The 20,210-nt window shown below is 43.0% G+C and overlaps 1 protein-coding gene across 6 annotated transcripts in view; it reads left to right on the top strand.

Annotated features, from left to right (window-relative positions):
- CYFIP1 (cytoplasmic FMR1 interacting protein 1) overlaps positions 1-20,210 on the top strand; it is an 86,561-nt gene extending 66,351 nt beyond the window's left edge. For all 6 annotated transcript variants that reach the window (XM_087758537.1, XM_087758540.1, XM_087758535.1 and 3 more), the window contains 8 exons: positions 2,733-2,876; positions 4,473-4,563; positions 12,427-12,557; positions 14,843-14,915; positions 16,107-16,201; positions 17,362-17,600; positions 18,513-18,660; positions 19,119-20,210. In XM_087758537.1, coding sequence (XP_087614663.1) covers positions 2,733-2,876; positions 4,473-4,563; positions 12,427-12,557; positions 14,843-14,915; positions 16,107-16,201; positions 17,362-17,600; positions 18,513-18,660; positions 19,119-19,283 — 1,086 coding nt within the window. In that variant the 3' untranslated portion in view covers positions 19,284-20,210. The remainder of the gene's footprint in view (positions 1-2,732; positions 2,877-4,472; positions 4,564-12,426; positions 12,558-14,842; positions 14,916-16,106; positions 16,202-17,361; positions 17,601-18,512; positions 18,661-19,118) is intronic.

The following is a 20,210-nucleotide window of genomic DNA, read 5'->3' on the forward strand; positions in this document are numbered from 1 at the left end:
CACCCTCACAGTAGTGAGGTTTTTTCTGATGTTTAAGTGGGATTTCCTGTTTGTGCCCATTGCCCCTTGTCCTGTCACCGGGCTCTGCTGAGCAGAGTTGGCTCTATCATCTTTACTCCCCCGATCAGTTACTTATGCATGTGGATGTGATCCCCCTGAGCCTTCTCTTCTCCAGGCTGAACAGTCCCAGCTCTCTCAGCCTTTCCTCATAGGGAAGATGCTCCAGTCCCTTAATAATCTTTGAGACCCACTGCTGGACTCTCCCATACATCTCTCCATGTCTCTCCTGTACTGGGGAGCCCATTGCTGGACCCAGTACTCCAGGGGCCTCACCCGTGCTGAGTAGAGGGGACAGATCACCTCCCTTGACCTGCTGGCAGTGCTCTGCCTCATGCAGCCCCACTGGCTGTTGGCAGCCTTTGCTGCGAGGGCATACTGCTGGCTCGTGGTCAGCTTCTTGTTCACCAGGACCCTCAAGATAAGAAAAATGTAAAAACCCCAAACCCTACCTTCTGCAGGTCAGGCTGTCTTGCTGCATAGTTTCTTCACACAGATGGAGACAGAAGTTCAGGCACGTAAGAAATATAACTAAATCTTTAAGTAAATTTCAGTACTGGCAACTTCTTGAATTTTCACATTGCAGAAATAAGTTGCTGGTTATAACTTTCTGTGGTTGTTGAAGCATGATAAAATTTATGTAATTTTCTATGTGTGTGTATTTTAATAACATATGCGAAGTTTCTCACTTAGGTCAGGAGTTGCCTGATTCAGAAAGTTGGTCTTGGATCTCTAGTTCTCTCTTGTTATGACCTAGATGGCCTCTTCTGAGCCTATGCTTTTGTGTATTTCTTTCATACTGCAACAATTTTTGACCCATGAGGGTTTGTAAAGTACATCTAAGGCATCCACAAAAGGTGGCCAAGAAGTGTTAACCTGTTGCCAAATTTGCATTTGCTATATGTCAATTTTTAAATTTTTAAGTCCACAGTTCAAAACATGTTGGAAAGTGGTGTTTATGTAGAGATTTGCAACATAAATAAAAATGTGTGCCTTCTATTCTGATCTCTTCTAAAGATTATTTGTAAGTCCTTTTATGAGACTAAAATCCTCCAAGAGCTTGGTAGAGTTTCATGACTTGAATTCCTAGTAGTTTCGTTGTGCAATGCCATGTATTACAGTATCTGGTATTGACTTGCACGGATAATTGGGGCAGGATCTGCATTGGAGGGAAGGTCAGTGTTCTTCCTGGATACTGGTGAAGGAAAATTTTCTGGTATAGCTGATGTGTGTGGAGTTGAGAGTCTGAAAGTATGCTGTCTTTCATGCATGTTGTCCTGGTTTTGGCTGGAATAGAGTTAATTTTCTTCCTAGTAGCTAGTACAGTGCTCTTTTGGATTTAGGATGAGAATAATGTTGATAACACAACAATAATGTTTTAGTTGTTGCTGAGCAGTGCTTACACCAGTCAAGGACTTTTCAGCTTCCCATGCTCTGCCAGGTGCACAAGAAGCTGGGAGGGGGCACAGCCAGGGGGGCTGACCCCAACTGGCCACAAGGCTGTTCCATACCGTATGGCGTCATGCCCAGTATATAAACTGGGGGGAGCTGGCCAGGGGGCAGTGACTGCTACTTGGGGACGTGCTGGGCATTGGTTGGCGGGTGGTAAGCAATTGCATTGTGCATCACTTGCTTTGTATATTCTTATTCTTCTTATTATTATTACTATTTTACTTTATCTTATTTCAATTATTAAACTGTTTTTATCTCAGCCCACAAGTTTTCTCACTTCTACCCTTCTGTTTCTCTCCCCCATCCCACTGGCGGGGAGTGAGCAAGCGGCTGGGTCATGCTTAGTTGCTGGCTGGGGTTAAACCATGACACATGTATTAGAATGAAAACTGCAGAAAAGGAAACACAACCTTCTCCAAGAAACATTGACAAGATTCCCTTTTAAAATTAAATTTCAGGATATGAGGAGAACAACTCACTCACAAAAGTAGAGGATGTTAAGTTAGGTAACTCCTCTTTGATCCGCGGCTTCAGCAAACAGTTCCTAAATCCTTACGCAGCATTGGTCTGTACAGCTGTGTTTGCTTTGAAGAAATAGCCATTAATATGGCAAAGCACCTGATTCTATTTATATAGCTCTGGAAGAATTTACATGAGGTTACATCCCAGACTTAGATTTGCTTTGATCTTGTGTACAGCTAAGGGATTTGAAAAAGAGAGATCCTTATTAATTAGTTGCAGAGAGCAGTAACTGCAGAAGGCTGGGGTTTTTGTAGTTGAGTCCTCAGAGACGTAAAACACCTATGATGAACTGAAAATTGAAGTAACTTCTTTCAAGATATTTTGTACATAAAATGGACGATATAGGAATAGAAACTGTGCTTTAAATTCAGGGATCTAAACATTGGCATTGACTACTCTTATCCTTTTATACCTGTGTAAATAGAAAAAAGGAAAGAGGAAATGTTCATGGCTTTATAAATGGTAAGTGGAAGATGCCTGGTGAAAAAAAAGTGTTTACAAGTTTGTCTTGCTAATACAGATTTTGGTTGGAGTTCCTGCCTTACAAAAGGGAAGCTTTGTATTGTAACTTCCTGGAGAGAGAGTGAGATACAAAGTTATCATTTTATTTTTCATATGCTTTAAAAAGCTGTTTAAATGAGATTATTATAAAGATGCAGTCAGCTGAATTGTCATTAATCATATCTGTTCTCTTGTTTTAGGCGTTGAATCTGGCATATTCCAGCATCTACAGCAACTACAGGAATTTTGTTGGCCCCCCTCACTTTAAAGTCATCTGTAGACTTCTTGGGTATCAGGGTATTGCTGTGGTGATGGAGGAGTTGCTGAAAGTTGTCAAGAGCCTGGTATGCCAATTGTCTTTCATTTTCTGCTATTCCAAATGGCTTCTGATAGGAAATGTCCCAAGAAAAACAAAGTGAAAGTAAGATCTCAGATAAAACTAATTAAAACGTTACTTCCATTGACGTTCGGTACAAGCTGTGTTTGAGAGTACTCAATGTCTTGTGAAAGCATAGATGATGCGCCTTGGTAGCCTGAGGAGTGTTTTGAAAATCTTGGATTCTGCATTGGAGATGAATTTAATTTGTGGTGACCTATGCTGTTAGGTCCTGGGTAAACTCTGGAAAAGTACGAATGTTTCAAATTAGTTGATTTTAATTTGAAAATTATACTGTAAATTTACTTTCTCACTATTTTTGAGAACAGCTGGAGTGTGCTTTCTGCCTTGCCTAACTTCAGGGCTTTCATTAATAACATCATTGACAGATGACGCCTTAATAACAAGGAAGGTTTAATCTCTGTGCTTGATCTAGCAATGGATAGCATCAAGGCTATTTAGAAGAGTGCTCAAACCAGATGTTGAAGAAGTTATTCATACATCCTGGGTATCTTGCATTGGAAAGGGCCTTTTCTGTAACTAGGAGGAGGTTGAGGGGCTGGCTGTTCGCTGTGTTATTAGTCTCTATGTATACAGTCATAATGCATTGCAGTTAAGTTTAAGGCAAAGAAATGGGCTTTCCCTCCCTGTCCCTGTTGCCTGTAAGGAGCATGCTCCCCAAATAATCCAACTATACTGGAGGATAGCTGTAGTTTTCATAACCTCACTTCAGACACTTGACATATTCAGCAGTTCGTTTACAGGAATTCCCACAATGTTCTAAGTATGTCTTTGACATTCTAGAAAGGCTGGAGCCTGCTTGAAGGGGTACTATGGCCTAATCTTCAGGAAAAGAGGAAAATACAGGCATTTTTCATGGTTTGGAGTTGAGTGTTGGTTTGTTGGTTTTGGGGGGATTTTCTTTTTTTATTATTTATTTACACAGTAAATCATCTCAATTCATTAAAGGTAGCACTGAATGCTTTGGCATTTATAAAGGAGGTTAAAAGGCCTGGGGGGAGGTATCCTGCTGATGCCTGATGCAGATGCTCGGATGTAGGGAGACAAGTATGAGAGAGGTGTCTAGTGGGAGGAAGGCAGACTGACTGTAGGCTGGGACTGTGTCTTAACTGGTAGAGACTGTGTCTTAACTGATATGTCTGGAATAGCCAGTTTGAGCTGTTACAGGCATATCTAATGTTAAGGATTTTTCTGTTGTTGCTTTTGAAAGCATTCAAATGCAACTTTTTTTTACCAAAAATGTAGAAGATGGTTAGACCATAGCAACAGTCTGCAAGAGAAGAACATGATTTCCCCTTTTTTTTACCTTCCTGGCCTCGGCTGTTGTGCCACTCTTCCTGTAGCAAAAGGTGGATAATGCCAAATGAAGGGAAGTGCAACTGCATTCATTTGAAAAACTTGCCTCTTTTAAAATGATGACTGACAGAATGAAATGCAAGATTTTTAGAGCTTGTTCAATTCATGTGTAGTTTAAACACAATTTGTTGTAAAGTTTCTTAGTTCAGTAACACTGACGTGTTTACACACATCTGTTTTCTCTTAGTTACAGGGGACGATTCTTCAGTATGTCAAGACCCTAATGGAAGTGATGCCTAAGATCTGTAGGTTACCAAGACATGAGTATGGTTCTCCAGGTTAGTTCATGTTTGGTGTTACCATAGTAGCATTAATAAGACGACACTAATCACTGTCTTCCGGATTATGTGTAGTTCTTTCTTTCCCTGCCTTTCTTCTCTCTCCCAATAATCAGCACTTAGTCTTTTTTTTTTTTTTTTTTTTTCCTTCATAACAAGAATCATTGAATGCTGGGTTTTCTGAAAGTACCTAATAAAGTTTTAAGACTTCTATGCTTAGGGCAAATAAAAGGGTGACAGTCTGTCAGTATATAGATAGCCTTATGACATAATTGATCTTGAGCTGGGATGTTCACAATAGTTTCTATTTCTAGTCTTTCTCATAAGCATGTTGAGCTTTTCCCTCTGCAAGTTAGCCTCTCACACTTGTTCTGTTTAAATGTCTAATTGAGATAACCCTGATTCTGTGGAAAAGCCTCTATTCCCTCTTCCCTTTGCCCTTATCAAATATAAAATGAAAGGAGTGCTACTGCTGAGAGGCACACTGGTCCTGCCAGAATAGTTATGTCTGAGGCTTGTGTGGTGTGCATCTTAGCCACTTAACAGGAGGTGTGACAGTTGCAGAAGAAGAAATGACTTTGAAAGCTGCTTGCCGCTATGGAGAAATAATTGGCTAATTAGTATTTGTCACATTGTTCACTGAAATTCTGAAACTGCTCCCCCCCTCCTTCAAAATATTCCTCCTCCGCAACTGCTAATTAACACAAATTAATCCTTCCATGTACCACCCACCTCCTGAGTATATCTTTATTTTTCCAGAGTTGCTTAGGTTTATTAAATGCCACTCCAAGTGGAATGAGGTTAGGTTTTTTTTCTGCTTCCCACAGCTTGCTTGACGCTCATTACCAGCGTTAAATGAAATTGAGGACTTACTAAGTGTTTCCTTCCTGTTTTTCTCCCTGGAGCGTAGAAATGGATGAATCATGGTAGTTAGCAGTATAAAAATAATCTATCTGAGGTTTTTAGCCACTCATTAAGGTCTGACCGCACGAGCAGTAGGTATTCTCAAATACAGATTATGCATCACCAGGGTCTGCAATCCTGCAGGTGACATTAGGAAGCTCATAGTCTCTTACCAGAAATCCTCACCTGTAAGGAGTATTTGGCAGGAGATGCCCAGGGATTTAAGCAGAAACTTTCTCTTGAGGTTAAAAGGCAATCTATCCTATAGGAAAGGCAAAACTGTACTTGTGCGATGGTAGCCTTCACAGGATTGATTAAAACATTTTAAAATCCTTCATCACTTTCCTGTTTTGTAGAGATCACAAACTGCTTTGACCTCATATTTACTCTTGCACAAGAAATCCCATATGTTTAGATGCCTACTGTACCGAGAGAGCAGAGTAACTCGTGTATTTTTCCTGTTCTGAACTATTTTTAGCAGTGGATGCTTAATAACTTCCTGGAGAGTCTCTTCCAAGCGATGGCAGAGACAGCCTTTATAGCACTGTCATGCCGCCTCTCCCTTTCCTTTCTTAAGGCGCTAGACAGAAAATGTGTGTGGAAGCTCAGGGCACCTCCATCATTCTCTCACATCACTGAAGAATCGCGTTGTGCTCTCTGACGCCTCTCCATCATGGAGCGGTCTGCCCTTGGAGCAGCTCTGACTGATAAAGGAAAAAGTTCTCTGCGATGGGGATGTGCTGTAGGTTTTAGCCCTCATCTGGCATCTCGAGGGGAACTGCCAGATTGTGGAAGGGTAGGCTCAAACCATGCTTGATTTGAATCCCTCTCCTCTCCTTTCTGTGCTAAATTCTTCTCTGTAGCAGTCTTTGCCACACCTTGTTTACTTCCTTCGCCGCAGAAAATGCAAGCTAGTACACGCCAACTGTTGTCTGTTCCCTCCTCTGCCTCCGAAAGCTTCCTGCAGAAGTTAGTAGTTGTAGTAGTAAGTCTGAGTGTTACGGAGCATGTCTGCATGCTGCTTCTATTCTTTCATAACAAATCATTTCTTTATAATTGGCACTACCTACACATACAGACCAAAACTGTGGTTCTGATCTACAGATGAAACATGTAGATTCTCATCTGTCTTGATGTAATATGCATTTATCAATTCAGAATTAATTTCTTTAGTCCATTCCCCATATGCAAAGTGATTTAAGTACGCTCAGTAAGTAAGCCTCTAGCTGTTTCATGCACTTCAGACTTTTCATTTGGAGAGCTTTGTTTGGACTCCGTTGATTGCAGTTCCTTGAGCCCTACATAATCAGCCCTCTAGACTTGTGGATTTCTAAACGGTGATTTATTCCTACTAAAAGGGGCAGGGTACAGACAGTGGCATCAGAGTTGTTCAGGACTCCTGTTCGCCGATGGGTTTGTTTCCATAGGAACAGTGTAAAGCAGTGGGGAACTTGCTCATCTTGTAGTCATAAAAATATTTGTCTAAAAATACATTAAGCATAAGGATTTTTAAAGGGACCTTTCAAAGTCGCTAAAGCTCTTAAAGGAATATTGGCCTATACGAGTTTAAACTTGAAATTTCATCTTGGAGGTAACATTTTCTTCTGCTATTTTTCTAGTATTTGAACACGGCATTCCTGCTTTTGATAACTGAGTGTTTCATGTCCTGCCACTCTGAAGTGTCATTGGACACGATGAAGAAAGTAGTTTGTCAGCTCTGCTGTGAGATGAGGCTTAGATTTTTGTCACTGGTATATCACCCTTCCGAAAGAAAGTTTATTAAAAAAAAATCGATGAGCTTAGCAAGATATAAACTTGGTGAGAAAGTAGCCTATTTGTGTATTTTTTTCCTACGTATAGCATTTCCATGTTTATTCTTAAAAAAAAAAAAAAAAATCAAAGAAACAAAACACCCAAAGCTGGTGCATGGCAAAACACTCATTACACCAGGCCATGATCTCTTGAAATCCCATGTGTTCACACAGCAGTTTGGGGAAGCCTCCCAGTGCCCCGTGCTGCCGGCTGCTGTGTTCCAGTCTCTCCCTGAGCTGATTTTGCTGCTGGCAACACCTTCAGAGCTGCTTCAGCACAGCAACCTGGCAAAAAAGAGTCTTCTACCCCTCCTTTTTCTGGACTATTTCGGGTCAGGGTCTAATAGGAACTGAAGCTAGCCTGGGCCGGGAAGTGTGATGGAGGGCAGTAGTGGCTAGAGGCTGCTGGGGACGCATCTCTTGGGGCACAGCAGAAGGGCTACTAGTGCTTCCCGTTATCCCAGGTTTTTGATCAAACTTGGATGAGTAGGAGAATAAGTTAATTTCTTGTTGGGGGCACGATGGCTTGAGTCCTCGTGGGGAAGAATAATTAAGACAATTTATTCACAGGTTTTTCTGGAAGCTGTCCGTTGGAAAAAGGTTTGGGAGGGAATCACAGACTATTTGAAAGAATTTGGGGGCAACCCAAATCACCTAGATGATTGCAAAAAGGCAGTAAGGACTGATTAGATATGCAGAACAATAGGATATTTCTTGCAAAATAAACACAGTGCACAGGCTCCGTGATCATAAGTCCCAGATACATGTATACGCTTAAACCTTACAAACATTTCTGTTGAAAGGAATGGCATGACTGCTGATATGCAGAGTTAATGATGTCTCTCGTGAGCCAAAGGAGTATTTGTAGCTACAGTTTGAAGGTCCTAACAATAGTGAAGTCAGTACTCTGCAGAAAATAATCCGTAACACAACTATACCAAGAATTATATTCAAGATCTAGTTTGTTGTTAGCCAGCAATTCAGTTCTAGAATTAATAGCCAATTTTTGTCTGTACCTCTTAGGTACCAGAATTGTTACAAGCTCTGGAACACGTCTGATTTGAGTCCGTAGGTGTGAACTGAGATTGTTTTATAGAAAATGAAAGGTGCCCAAAGTGAAGAAATCCAACGAGCTTTGCGTTGCATGTGTTGATTTGGTCTGAGTTCCTAAATTAATTAGTGTACAGACTGCACAGCAGAAACTTGGCATCTGCTGTTTGAGTGCTGTTGCCAGAGGATTTTGGAAGCAGAGATGGAACCTAATCCGTTACTAATCTTCTATACTTCACTGGATCTATTTTAATTCAACACCCTTTGCTTTTGTTGAGATCTGTGTAAATCAGAAACTAGGATTATAAGATTGATTATTATGACACCTAACATCATCCCATCTGCAGGAATAGAGGGGTTTAGTTAAAATTCTTTTCTTGAAGAGAAGGAGCAAAAAGCCTTGATTCATTTGCCTTGCAAAATGCTATGTATATATAACTAATACAGTAACTTACGAATTGCACCCACAAATAAAATCAGGGGAAAGAGGAAGGTTACATGCGGTTAAGTGAAATTAACTTTCTTAAGATACTGGTTCTTTTTCCAGGGCTTTGGTGTGCATGCGTAGTCTTTCATAAAAATACAGTTCTGTGTACTGCACAGTATAAGGAGGTGTAGTCGGGAATGCCATTGTTCAAACATTAATGAAAACATGATGATGTATTTCTGCCACAGGACTCCACTGGGGAGCAGATCGTGCTTTCAGTGTCATTTCTGTTCCATCAAAAATAGGCTATGTAGCTCTGTAAGCTTTCATCTGTTTTGCTGGTAAATCCAGCCCTTCATCTAAGGGGAAGCAGTGCGCTGTTGATAGTCGCCTTTGGAACAACTGCATGATAAATACTGGGTGTCAGATTTTCAAAATAATGGCACAATTTGTTCATGAATGCATGTGTGTGGGAGTGTGTATTTATATATCTGTATATGGTGACTGGGGCCTTGGGTGAAGAAATAAGGATCTTTGTTAAGGACTTTGAGAGGAACTGTGTAACTTGGAGTGACTATAAAAGAGAATATGTAACTTTTATGATATGAACGTCAAGCTGCTTTGACTTCTGCTGTCCCGCTGCTTTTGGGTGGACTTGCTGTCTGCTTTGGTTTCAGTCACGCCTTCAGTATGAGCTCCTTGTTGCCGGTCACAGTCCTCTGTGCTGCTCCTGGTTTCTTTCTGTGCCATCCTGCTCCTTTATATTTGCTGTAGGTGATGTGGGTTATTCTCAGGATTTCACTTCAGAGCTGCCCATATAACATTGATAAAATTTTCTCGACGTTGTTCCAGGCATCAATCTCTTTTCTGAAACTCCCCACAAAATCCATAGGCTGGGCAGGGGATTGAGAGAGTCTGACACACACGCACACAGCCCCCGCCTTTCCATCCCCTTCAGGACCAATGGTTGTTTTGATGTTGTGGTAGCAGAATCGTCCTTGCTGCTCTGCTCAGCTTCTGTTTCTCACCAAATTGCTCCCCACTCACCATACAAGAGAAAGGGAAAAACATCCCTGTGTCCGTCCTTGCCGCCAATATCCTGTTTGCTCGGGTGGTGCTTTCTCGCCTTGGTAACTATGTGGAGAAGTCTACAGTTAGTCACTGTGTTTCAAGGAGCCTTCCAGCCCTTCTGTTGGTTCACCATCAATCTCTCTGTACGTGCCATGGATATTAAGGCATTGGTAGATATTCTAGGTTGACTTCCTCTGTGGCACAGACCTAAGTCCAGGATAACACAATGGACTTTTGCTTCCAGAAGGGTGTCCAGTCTTGGTATGAGGCAAGTATTTAACTTGACTTCTAGCAGTTGATCCTTAGAAGACCTTTCTTGCTAGGCATGGAAGCCCTTTCATCAACAGAGAAGAAAAGACAAAGGAAATACTAGGGCATGTAACTAAAACACACTGTGGAGCTGTGGTAAAGCTTGCTTCAGTGCCCTCACTCTGCATTTTTTTTCTTAGCATCAAAAATTTTTTGTGAAAAATTTTCTGCCATATTAATCTGCCTTTTCAACCTCATCTTTAAAATAGGAATCCCAGTATTCAGCACTGCAGCGACTCATTGCCCTGGCGGGCAGGTGTGTTTAAACCATAAACACAAGTGCTCACTGCTGCTCAGACACCTGGGAATTGCCATTGGCCTTTACACCACCGTGTTGGATGTACACCAACAGTCTGTTTGCAGAGCTTTTTCGTTACGTGGTCTCCGTGTTATGGAAAGGGGGGAGTGGGTGATGCGCTGGTATGACTTACTTGCTTTTTAGCTAGATTTAAATGTGTTTTCCTTTGAAAAGCAAGCACTTGTTACATCTGACCTATCTCCATTAGTTTTTCAGTTCTGCTTTTCTATTGAGTCACTAAAATACTCAAGTTAGTTAGAAATTTATCTCCACTGAACGTGTGTGGGAACACTCATTTACTGCAAGTTTTCTGTTGAAAAACAGTTCTTTGAGGTGTAACAGAGCCAGCCCTGCATCCCCTCGCCATGCGCTTTATGGATGTTTTGTGTTACTAATTTTAATGATGCGAGGCTTTCTGTAGAAGTGTGTAGGTTAGCTGTACAGTCCCTCCTTCACTGTACATTTTCAAGTTCCTCTGCTAATTTGAGGGATTTCCTTGGCATAGATAACGCTCCAGGCTGTATTTTATGTTTGCGCGCTCCCCTCTCAGCCATTGCCTTGCTGGGTAAATACCAAAGTCTAATCTCCTGCCTGGGAAGTGTTCGTCAGCTGCACCCAAGGAACGCATGGGAAGGGGGGGGGGGGCATTGGTGCTGTCTTTCCTTGTCTCCTCTCAATTGCTTAAGATGCGATTGGGTGGAGATTTAAATGTGTGACTTAATACAGTGTAATGGAAATGAACTGCCGTATGTAGCATGCAATTCGAAAGCTTTGCGTGATGTATTTTCTTCTGTCATCAGTCGAAGTTTTTGGTGGCTTCTTAAAAGGGCCAGGCTTGTGCAGACAGATGGAAAAATGCTGATAAAAATTAACCGGTAAAAAGCCAGAGAGCTGTCTGACCTACTGCAGTTCTCTGCTCTTCCTCGCCCATCCTGCACGTGGCTTTAACCTCCGCAGTGCTGACCAGATTGGGTCCCTGCAGGAGCTGCCAAGCCCAAGGTCTCCTGGGCTTGTCTCTAACCAAGGGACTGCACAACCTTTCTGGAGCTTGAGGAAAGGAGCTGGAAATCCACCAGCGTGTCAAGCGTCACCGTTGTTTGCGAGAGCTTTGGTGGAAAAGACATATGTTTATGTAAATTACATGTTTTTAAGATCATAGTTTAGCTGTTTTTTAACAGCTTTTGGCAAAACTTTGACAGAAACAATGTTCTGACTGTGCTTGTCAGCAGTATCTGATATACCCTTGCCAGCAGAGCTTGACTTGTGATTCCTGTATTTAATTGTTTTGTGAGGTTGCGGATCACCTCTGGCTGTCCGTGGCACCGTCACAGTCGTAGCCTGACACCACCCCTGTTCCCTGTATCTTTTGCGCTTTGCACCTTGCTGGCTCTGTCATCCTTGAAAACAACAGCTGTGATTGAACGTGTCGAGTGGTGCAGCAGGGTGGGGACAGAGGCTGGAACAGGACTAACAGCAGACGAGAGCCCTGGTCTCTCTTCCTGACCCTGGAAATTATTTTGTTACCTCTTGCACTGGCTCCCTTTGCTAGGAGTGAGAAGCTAGGCACTCCGTTTTGCATGATATATCCAGTTAAAAAGGTCAGCACACCACTGGCTTAACACTTAATAACCTCTGATTTTTAATGTATTTAAATACTGCTCTTTTCAGTTTCCACTAGACTGTACCTCTGGAGATAAAAAATCTCATGTGCTGATACATGGAGAGAGAACTGTAAACCTGCACCCTTGGTTAGTTGTGCTCTCATACAGTATATTTACATACATTCAGTGCAAGCTTTGAATAGGCAAATTAGTTAGAAAATTGGAGTGCTTTTGAGGCAGAAAGAAAAATTAGTCCTGATCTGTATGACTCTTATCCACATGACCAGAATCTTTTGTCTGCTTTCCCAAGGTAACAGGTGTGCCTGTGTGATCATCACTAAATTTCGTTCTGGCTCCTGAGATTTAATTTTTTTGCTTCTCTTTTGATTTCAGGTATCTTGGAGTTTTTTCACCATCAGTTGAAGGACATTGTTGAATATGCAGAACTGAAGACTGTCTGCTTCCAGAATTTGCGGGAAGTGGGAAATGCCGTCCTGTTTTGCCTCCTCATTGAACAGAGTCTGGTAGGTGCCTGCTGTGCTAGTTGAAAACCCATCTGTCTCTCAAAATGTACTCTCAAATTTTGTTACTAATGTCATAAATAACAAGGTTGAAATCTGCAGGTTTGCTATTGCTGATAGACAGATGGGTAGAAACAGTTCCTTGCTCTGATCTCTTACAGTCTTGCAGGGGCTTTCATGTCTGGCAGGTAGCAGGGATGCCTGACTTTGCTGGGTGAGAGACATGGCCTCGTGTACGGTACCTGAAGAGCAAATATTATGACCTTCATCATAAATTACGGTCAAATATAGTATTCCTGCAGTCAGTCACAAGGTGGCTACTCTCTTTATGTCAATGAGTTGTGCATCTGCTACTGTTATTTTCCTTCCCTGTTTGTCATTCCTGTTGTCGTCTGAAACATCACAAAGTTAACGTGGACTTCTTGGACATGCTTCTTGCTGCTAGGATGGCTGACAGTGGCGCCCGCTCTGCCAGATATTCATCTGTCCTTGTTTGGACATGTTTCACAGCTTCGTTCAGTCTTTCAGCTGCTTCCTTCCAGCCTCTACCTTTCAGCATGCGAAGCTGCCCGCTGCTGAGGGCATGGTGCTACAATTGCTCTTTGTCCTTACCTCTCCTTTTCTTTTCTCACTCTTCTTTCACATTATACAATCTGCTGTTCAAACAAAATGGCCAGACGTGTAATTTCTTTGTCTTCATGCTTTTGGGTGCTTACAAAGAGGAAGGTGAGCATTGCTTATGGGCCAGAAAAGCAACGGGTGTGCTGTTTTCCATTTCTTTATCTCATCGTGCATTTGAGACGTGGGTGGGGAGTCTCTCCCCTGCCTGTGCGTACGGGGTGCTCTGCCCACGCTGTGCAAGCACACGCTGCCGCTGAGGCTGGGCTGCCCATCACGTAGCGATCTTTGCTGATTGCGAACCAGCTACATCATTTCCTCAGCAAGCTGGCTGGGGGCCTGCCGTTGCCCAAAAATAAATCCTTGCATAAGACTCCTCCTCTAGGGTGTATTAAAGCTGTTGATGTCAGATAAGGTAACAAAGACATGCTGTTCCTCAGAGTACTGTTCGTGGTGTTAGAGGATCCCTCCCGTGTGGTGGAGAGTAATTGGAGGGCTAGGTGACAAGCAGCAAACCCGTATTCAGCAAAACAGTAATGGGGTAGCTGAAACAAAACGAGAAACTGCATTACTTTGGATTCAGGCTAACAGGGCACATGGTGGAAGGCCAGGCCAGCGAGGGCCCTCACTGCTTGAGGGTGTACCAACGTGACACCAGTGCTGGAGGTACCTCCTCTGGGACACCACCTTGGGGACACTTTCTAGTAATGCACCCCTGCTCGCTGCCTCTCCTCTTGTTTTTGCCCTCAGCGGCGCCCCGATGTCCTGCCACGTATTTCAGTATTTTCCCGTTGTGGCCACCTGTCATAACTAAAGGAGACTTGAACCCGGTGCAAAATGTAGGTCTGTAGTGCGTTTCTGCTAGTGGGTGGGTCTTGTTAATCTCAGCTGCCTGGCACAGGCATTTTCACGGTGTTGACATCAAGGAATTAGACCTTGGAAAGGCACATGAGCCCCGGTACTCTAGCTGTACCGAGAGTATGGCTGACGAACATATCTTCTAATACTACCGCTGAGGGACTACAAATGAGCAGGGCCTCTGCCCCAAAAATGAAGAGAGGGGCTTAGTAATGTCATGCATCTGCTTCTGGTCATCTCTGCATTTTCTCTGCATGTGCATACAGCAGGCAAGAAACAGGAGACATCTGTCTTCCTTTCCCCCATCCCTAAAGATGTAAAATACTTCCCGAGAGGTGGTTGACCGCTGCTGCCACGTGTCTCAGCCCTCCTGGAGGGGAGATGTGCCTGCCACGATAGATAACGGGTTGTGGGAATAGCATTGGTAAAAATAACCAAGCGGTGAGTCATCTTCACCCCTCTGTTTGTCTGCGCAGGAGCCGTCTGCCGCTTTCATACCAAAATTACTCATTCTGCATTAGTCTTTTTAATAAATACCCTGTCCTTTACAAAGTGCCAGCTGAGGGTGGGAGGAGAGCTGCTGGGGTTTATTTGGGAATCCAAAGTAACTTGGTGAAATCAAATCGTTTTTGGGAGCGATCCCATGAGGAGAGTGATGGTTCGGAGCGGCTCCGTGCGCTGGCGGCAGAGGCTGGCTGCCCTCTGGTGTTTCTGTGACGGCATCGGCATGCTTTTGGAAGGCCGTTTTGGGGATCTGGTGTGGTTTGGGGATTCTTCGGTCCTAAATGCCTCTCGTTTCCTTTTTGTTTCAGTCCCTGGAGGAAGTGTGTGACCTGTTGCACGCGGCGCCATTCCAGAATATCCTGCCCAGAGTTCACGTCAAAGGTATTGGCTAAGTGAAAACCCCTTCCTTGGGTAATGCTTTCCACTTGTCTTGCCTGCCGCTGTGGTTTTGGTGACGGTCCCCAGCCATCCTTTACGCCACCGCTGTTAATTACGGGACAGAGGTAACAGATTCAGGCCTGTTTGCCTGGCTGAAAAATACATGCTTCTTAGCGAGGCTCGGTGCAAATTACAAGAGGAAGAGGAGGAATGCTGTGACAGGGAAAAGTGGGATGGATAACCCAGGGCGGTATTACCCCGCTATGCGGATGTGGTGAGAGGCTTTTCCAAAGGTGCTGTTTAGCTTATATGATTGTCAATTAAACGGGCTGGGCTTGATCATACAGGGTGTAGGAAGTCTGTCAGCAGAGTAAGTAAATACAAGCGGCGCCTGGTCCCAGTAGACTTTTCACATGCCTTTTTACTAAACTGGGCATGCAGTGGTGAACGTTTGCAGGATTGCTTCCTCTGGTATCTGCTTTCCTCATCCTTCATCATCAGAAAGTGAGCTTTTTTTCCCCCCCCTCATGCTTCTCTTGTTTCTGTGTTGCTCCTCTGTCTCCTTTCCTTTCCGTTTCTCACTGCCAGAGCAGCTGATTTGTTCTGCTCAGAGAAATCCCGTCAGCTAAAAATCTTGGTGAATATTTCCAGACTCGCCGTAGCTACTTTCGTCTTTGCATAAAACGAACCAGACCATTGTAAACTGTATTTTCCCATTTGCTGGAGAACATTTCCTACTTGCCATTGATGAGGGGGTGCCAACTGCTTTTTAAGCCTTGTTACACACAGAATTCCACCCTCGTTATGCCCCACCTTCTAGAGACAAGCATTTTATGTATGATAAGGACAATTTAATTGGCTTAGTGCAAGTGGGAGGCGAATGTGTTAGCAGCAGCAGCATAATAGAGCCTTATATTTGGTCTTCAATTTAGTTAATTAAATGTATGCTACTACAAATCCTTGGTTTCTTTTTGTTTGCACATACAATGCAACATTTTAAAATATAAATATCTGTTTTTCTAAAAGCACATTGAAGATTAACCAATTATTTAGACCTGTACAAATAACTTACCCAGTTTTCTACTGCACTGAACAAAGATTGTGTAAAAATAAGAACTTTCTTGCTTAATTTCAATTTATAAAATTAAGTCAGCTACCAATTAAATGAATCGGTGCTCTCTTTTTTTCTTTCAGAGGGTGAAAGACTCGATGCTAAAATGAAGAGACTAGAATCAAAATATGCTCCACTACATTTGGTTCCTCTAATTGAAAGACTAGGAACACCCCAGGTAATCTCTCTTATTTGTGTCAGAGGCAATTCAAGAAATTTCTGAGCACTAGAAAGCCTGTCCTTCCACACACCTGCTGACAGCTGTGTCAGAACTTCAACCTGCACATCCAGCTTGTTCACACCACAGGATTTTTTTCCAGATCCATGGAGCTGGTAAAGCTGTTAAAGCTCAAAAGTTTAAAACATTTGAGACTGGGGTGGAATTGATGTGTTTTGGGGAAAACGCTAGTTTTTGTGTATGTTGCTATGTGATACCCTCTCAGTGTAAGGGCCAATCTGGGAGGTCCTGGTGCAAATTCCACCAAAAGCAATCAGTTTTCTTGTGCACGTATATGTATATTTTAAAACAATTTATTCCTCTCTCAGCCAGATGATTAGAAACTCTTAGAAAATGAGCTGAGTTGAGCTTTCCTGGAAAACCAGTGACCAAAGAGAACGTTCTTGACCTGCCTTTGCAGCTTCAGCGCCATTTTCCTTTCTCTCGGTGTGAGAGGTACATTAATTCCCTGCTAACCGTAGCAGTTTACAAATGATTGAGATGTGAAGAGGAGAAACTAAGAGCAGAGTGCTCTGAAGCAGACTTCAGACTGCTGTTGTCGTCGTATGTGCTGCAGCTCAACAGGTGCTGTTGCGCTGTAGGAGAGAGCTCTCAGTGTGATGGCACAAGCTGGGACGAGCCCTGGTCGGCCTTGCCATTTATGAGTTTTGTCCAAGCCTGTTTGTGCTGCCTTTGGAGCTTTCCCATCTCGAACAGCAGCAGCTGAGGGACTTATGCAGGAGGCGCAGGCAGGAGTTACTGCCCGTACTAGCAGCAGAGCACTGAACGCTTTGATTTTGCATTCTGCCTCCATTCAGGCAAAGAATTCTTTAAAATCCCCTGGGACTAGACCAGAATTAGCATTACTGCAGTTAGCGTTACTTACTTTCAAGCCTCTCTGCTTGAAAAGGCTTTTACGACTGTCTCTGAATGTTTTTTCCACTGAACTGAACCCCAGGTTAGTGGCCTCTGACCTCACTTGAAGTCAGGAGAAATAACTTGTACGACAAACCAAGTGAAACTGAAAAACATGTTGTTGTATTTTTTTTTTTTTTTTTAAAATAAAGTCTTGTGGTCAAGTGGCTTTTACCAGGATTTTGCACTTTCTTTCTCTGCCTTAGCAAATAGCCATCGCAAGGGAAGGGGACTTGCTGACCAAGGAGCGCCTCTGCTGCGGCCTGTCCATGTTTGAGGTTATCCTGACGAGGATCCGCTCCTTCCTGGACGACCCCATCTGGCGCGGGCCCCTGCCCAGCAATGGGGTGATGCACGTGGACGAGTGCGTGGAATTCCATCGCCTCTGGAGCGCAATGCAGTTCGTCTACTGCATCCCCGTGGGAACGCACGAGTTCACTGTGGAGTACGTACGGCCGGCTGCCGGCGGTCCGCCGGCGGGCAACAGTCCTGCGCTTGTCCTCCCTGTAACTGGCGGGGGGGCCTAGAATGGCGGCGTTTGTTTGCCGGTCTGCAAGAGCTTAGTGCGAAAACAAGGGGCAGTGCTGTGATCACGGGGAGGGGCTCATAATCCATGAACACAGATATTATTGTATCTTTAACAAAAATAACCCTCTATTTTAAGTACTGACACTGTGTAACGAACAATCCCACGACAAACAGGCCCTAGCACACGTCTTTCAACAGGAGTCAGCCCCCTGCGGACGCTGAACTTAAACAGCTGAAGATGGGTGCATGTATTTCTAGCAAGTGTTTTCTTCTCTGAATTAAGAGCAAGAATGAGCGCTTGGAAGTTAACATGATTAACATGAGTTAACCAGGAGTGGTAGTTCTTGGTTTTGTTAATTTTTATAATATCCTTATTTTGAAAAACTGTTGAGCTGTTACGTGCTTTTCACTGAGCAATTGTGGAGGCAACAGCATAGGGCGTTTGCTGCCTTTCTTGCCTGCAGCCCAAAGGAGCAGAGCGGTGTTGAATTCCCAGTTTGTTTTCTTTGAAAGTGTCGTTTCCTTCGAAAATGAGATGTAATGCCGCTGGAGTCTATGGGGAGTAAATGTTTTTGGAGTAACTCTACGTTGTGTAAAATTGGGGGGGTTCTGGTCTTTTGTTAAGCATCCATTTGCATCGCTTGTGGTATCTGGAAAGAGAACTTAATTTATGAGATTTTGCAGTATTTTCTAGATTAATGTCTACGCGTCCTAGAGCGATACATACGTAGTTTAGTGGAATGGCCGATTCCTGAGCGTTTGTTTCCTGCGGAGGTGTTTCTGGAGATGTCGGTGGCGCGCGCTTTACGTGGTGCGTTTCCTGTTTCAGGCAGTGCTTTGGGGACGGCTTGCACTGGGCTGGCTGTATGATCATCGTGCTTTTGGGGCAGCAGCGCCGCTTCGATGTGTTGGATTTCTGCTACCACCTGTTGAAAGTCCAAAAGCATGATGGCAAGGACGAGGTTATAAAGAACGTGGTGAGTTGAAAACATCTGTTGTGTATTCGCTGTAGTAATGAAGACGACGATAAATCAGAGCTGTGTGTACTTGGATGCAGGGTAGATGTAGCAGTCGCCTTTTAGAATGAAATGCTGAAAACGAGGGCACCGGGGTCTTTAGGAAGAAAAGATTAAGGCATTAGTACTGGAGTTTGAAGACTGGTCAGTGAGAATTCCGATTTCCTGAATATGTGGGATTTTCTTAATGCTTTCCGTCTCGTATACGTGCATTCAGATTATGACAAGGCTGCAGTAAATCGCCCTTTTTTGTACAAAAAGCAGCACTGTCAAAAACCAACGTGCACCTGGGATTTTCACTGGATTAGGGGTGGAAGGGAAACATTTGTAACATTGCTGGGAGAGGTAACAGCGTTTGTGTCTAAGGCTTTTTATCTCCAAAGCTAATTCCTGTGTGTCTGGTTTTTTGATGTTTGCAGCCTTTGAAGAAAATGGTTGAGAGAATTCGCAAGTTCCAGATTCTGAATGATGAAATAATTGCTATTTTGGACAAGTATTTGAAGTCTGGTGATGGAGAGAGCACACCCGTGGAACACGTGCGCTGCTTCCAGCCACCTATTCATCAGTCCCTTGCCAGCAACTAGACTTCCCACATAATGATACTTTTTGCACCTATTTAGGCTAAAAGTATGAGAAAGGAGAGGAAAAAAAAAAAAAACCACCACAAAACACACCAACAGTTTTAAGGAATATTCTCACCTGCATTTTTCAGTCTGCCTGTGCCATTTGGGTGGTGCACTGTTCTCTTCAGTCTCCAAGCACAGTAACTGTATACAATCTATACTTATTTTTCTAGACTAAGATTTTATACACTTTGATTAAAAACCTGCGACTGTAAAAGATTTTTGAAATCTCTTTGCATTCCTGTACTGAGGTGGCCATTTTAGACTGGACTGGCATAATTTCCCCCCAAAGCTATCAAAATAATAGCTGTGGAGGGTAAGAAACTGGGTTCTGTAGAAAAAAATTTTTAGAAATCAATTACTAATTGTTTGTATTAGAGCATTAATTGCTTAATTAGCCTTTATTAAAAAAAAAAAAAACCAACCAACAAACTCTGCTGGTGCTTTGTGAATAACTTTTCTAGTCAGTTGATTATTTTTCCTCTTTGCAAAACTATTCTCTGAGATCAGTATTTATGGAAATGAAGGCTAATTAAGGTGACTTTCAAAATTATTTAACATGGAGGTGACTGATAGTATTCTGATCTCTTCAAAAGGCAGTAGTTTGATTGATTAGAATGGGGACTGTTTACTTTTTCCTAATGAGAGCTTCTAACACAACTTATATTTTGGCTGGAGATGCCTACCTGCGTACCAAAATACGCGTTTACAAGCGATAAGGAATTCTTGTGTACGAGAATCTTGAGTACAGTGATCAGGTGTCATCTATCCCAGTACATAAGCTCTAATGATGTTAATAATGATTTACTTATGGAAAGTATTTGTTTAATGATACTTACTGTATTATGCAAACACCGCATCAGTAAAATTGTTTGTAAAACTTTGCAA

Source organism: Nipponia nippon, unplaced genomic scaffold, assembly GCF_047370975.1.
Source record: "Nipponia nippon isolate SJK-2023a ecotype South Korea unplaced genomic scaffold, ASM4737097v1 scaffold_2, whole genome shotgun sequence".
NCBI lineage: Eukaryota > Metazoa > Chordata > Aves > Pelecaniformes > Threskiornithidae > Nipponia > Nipponia nippon.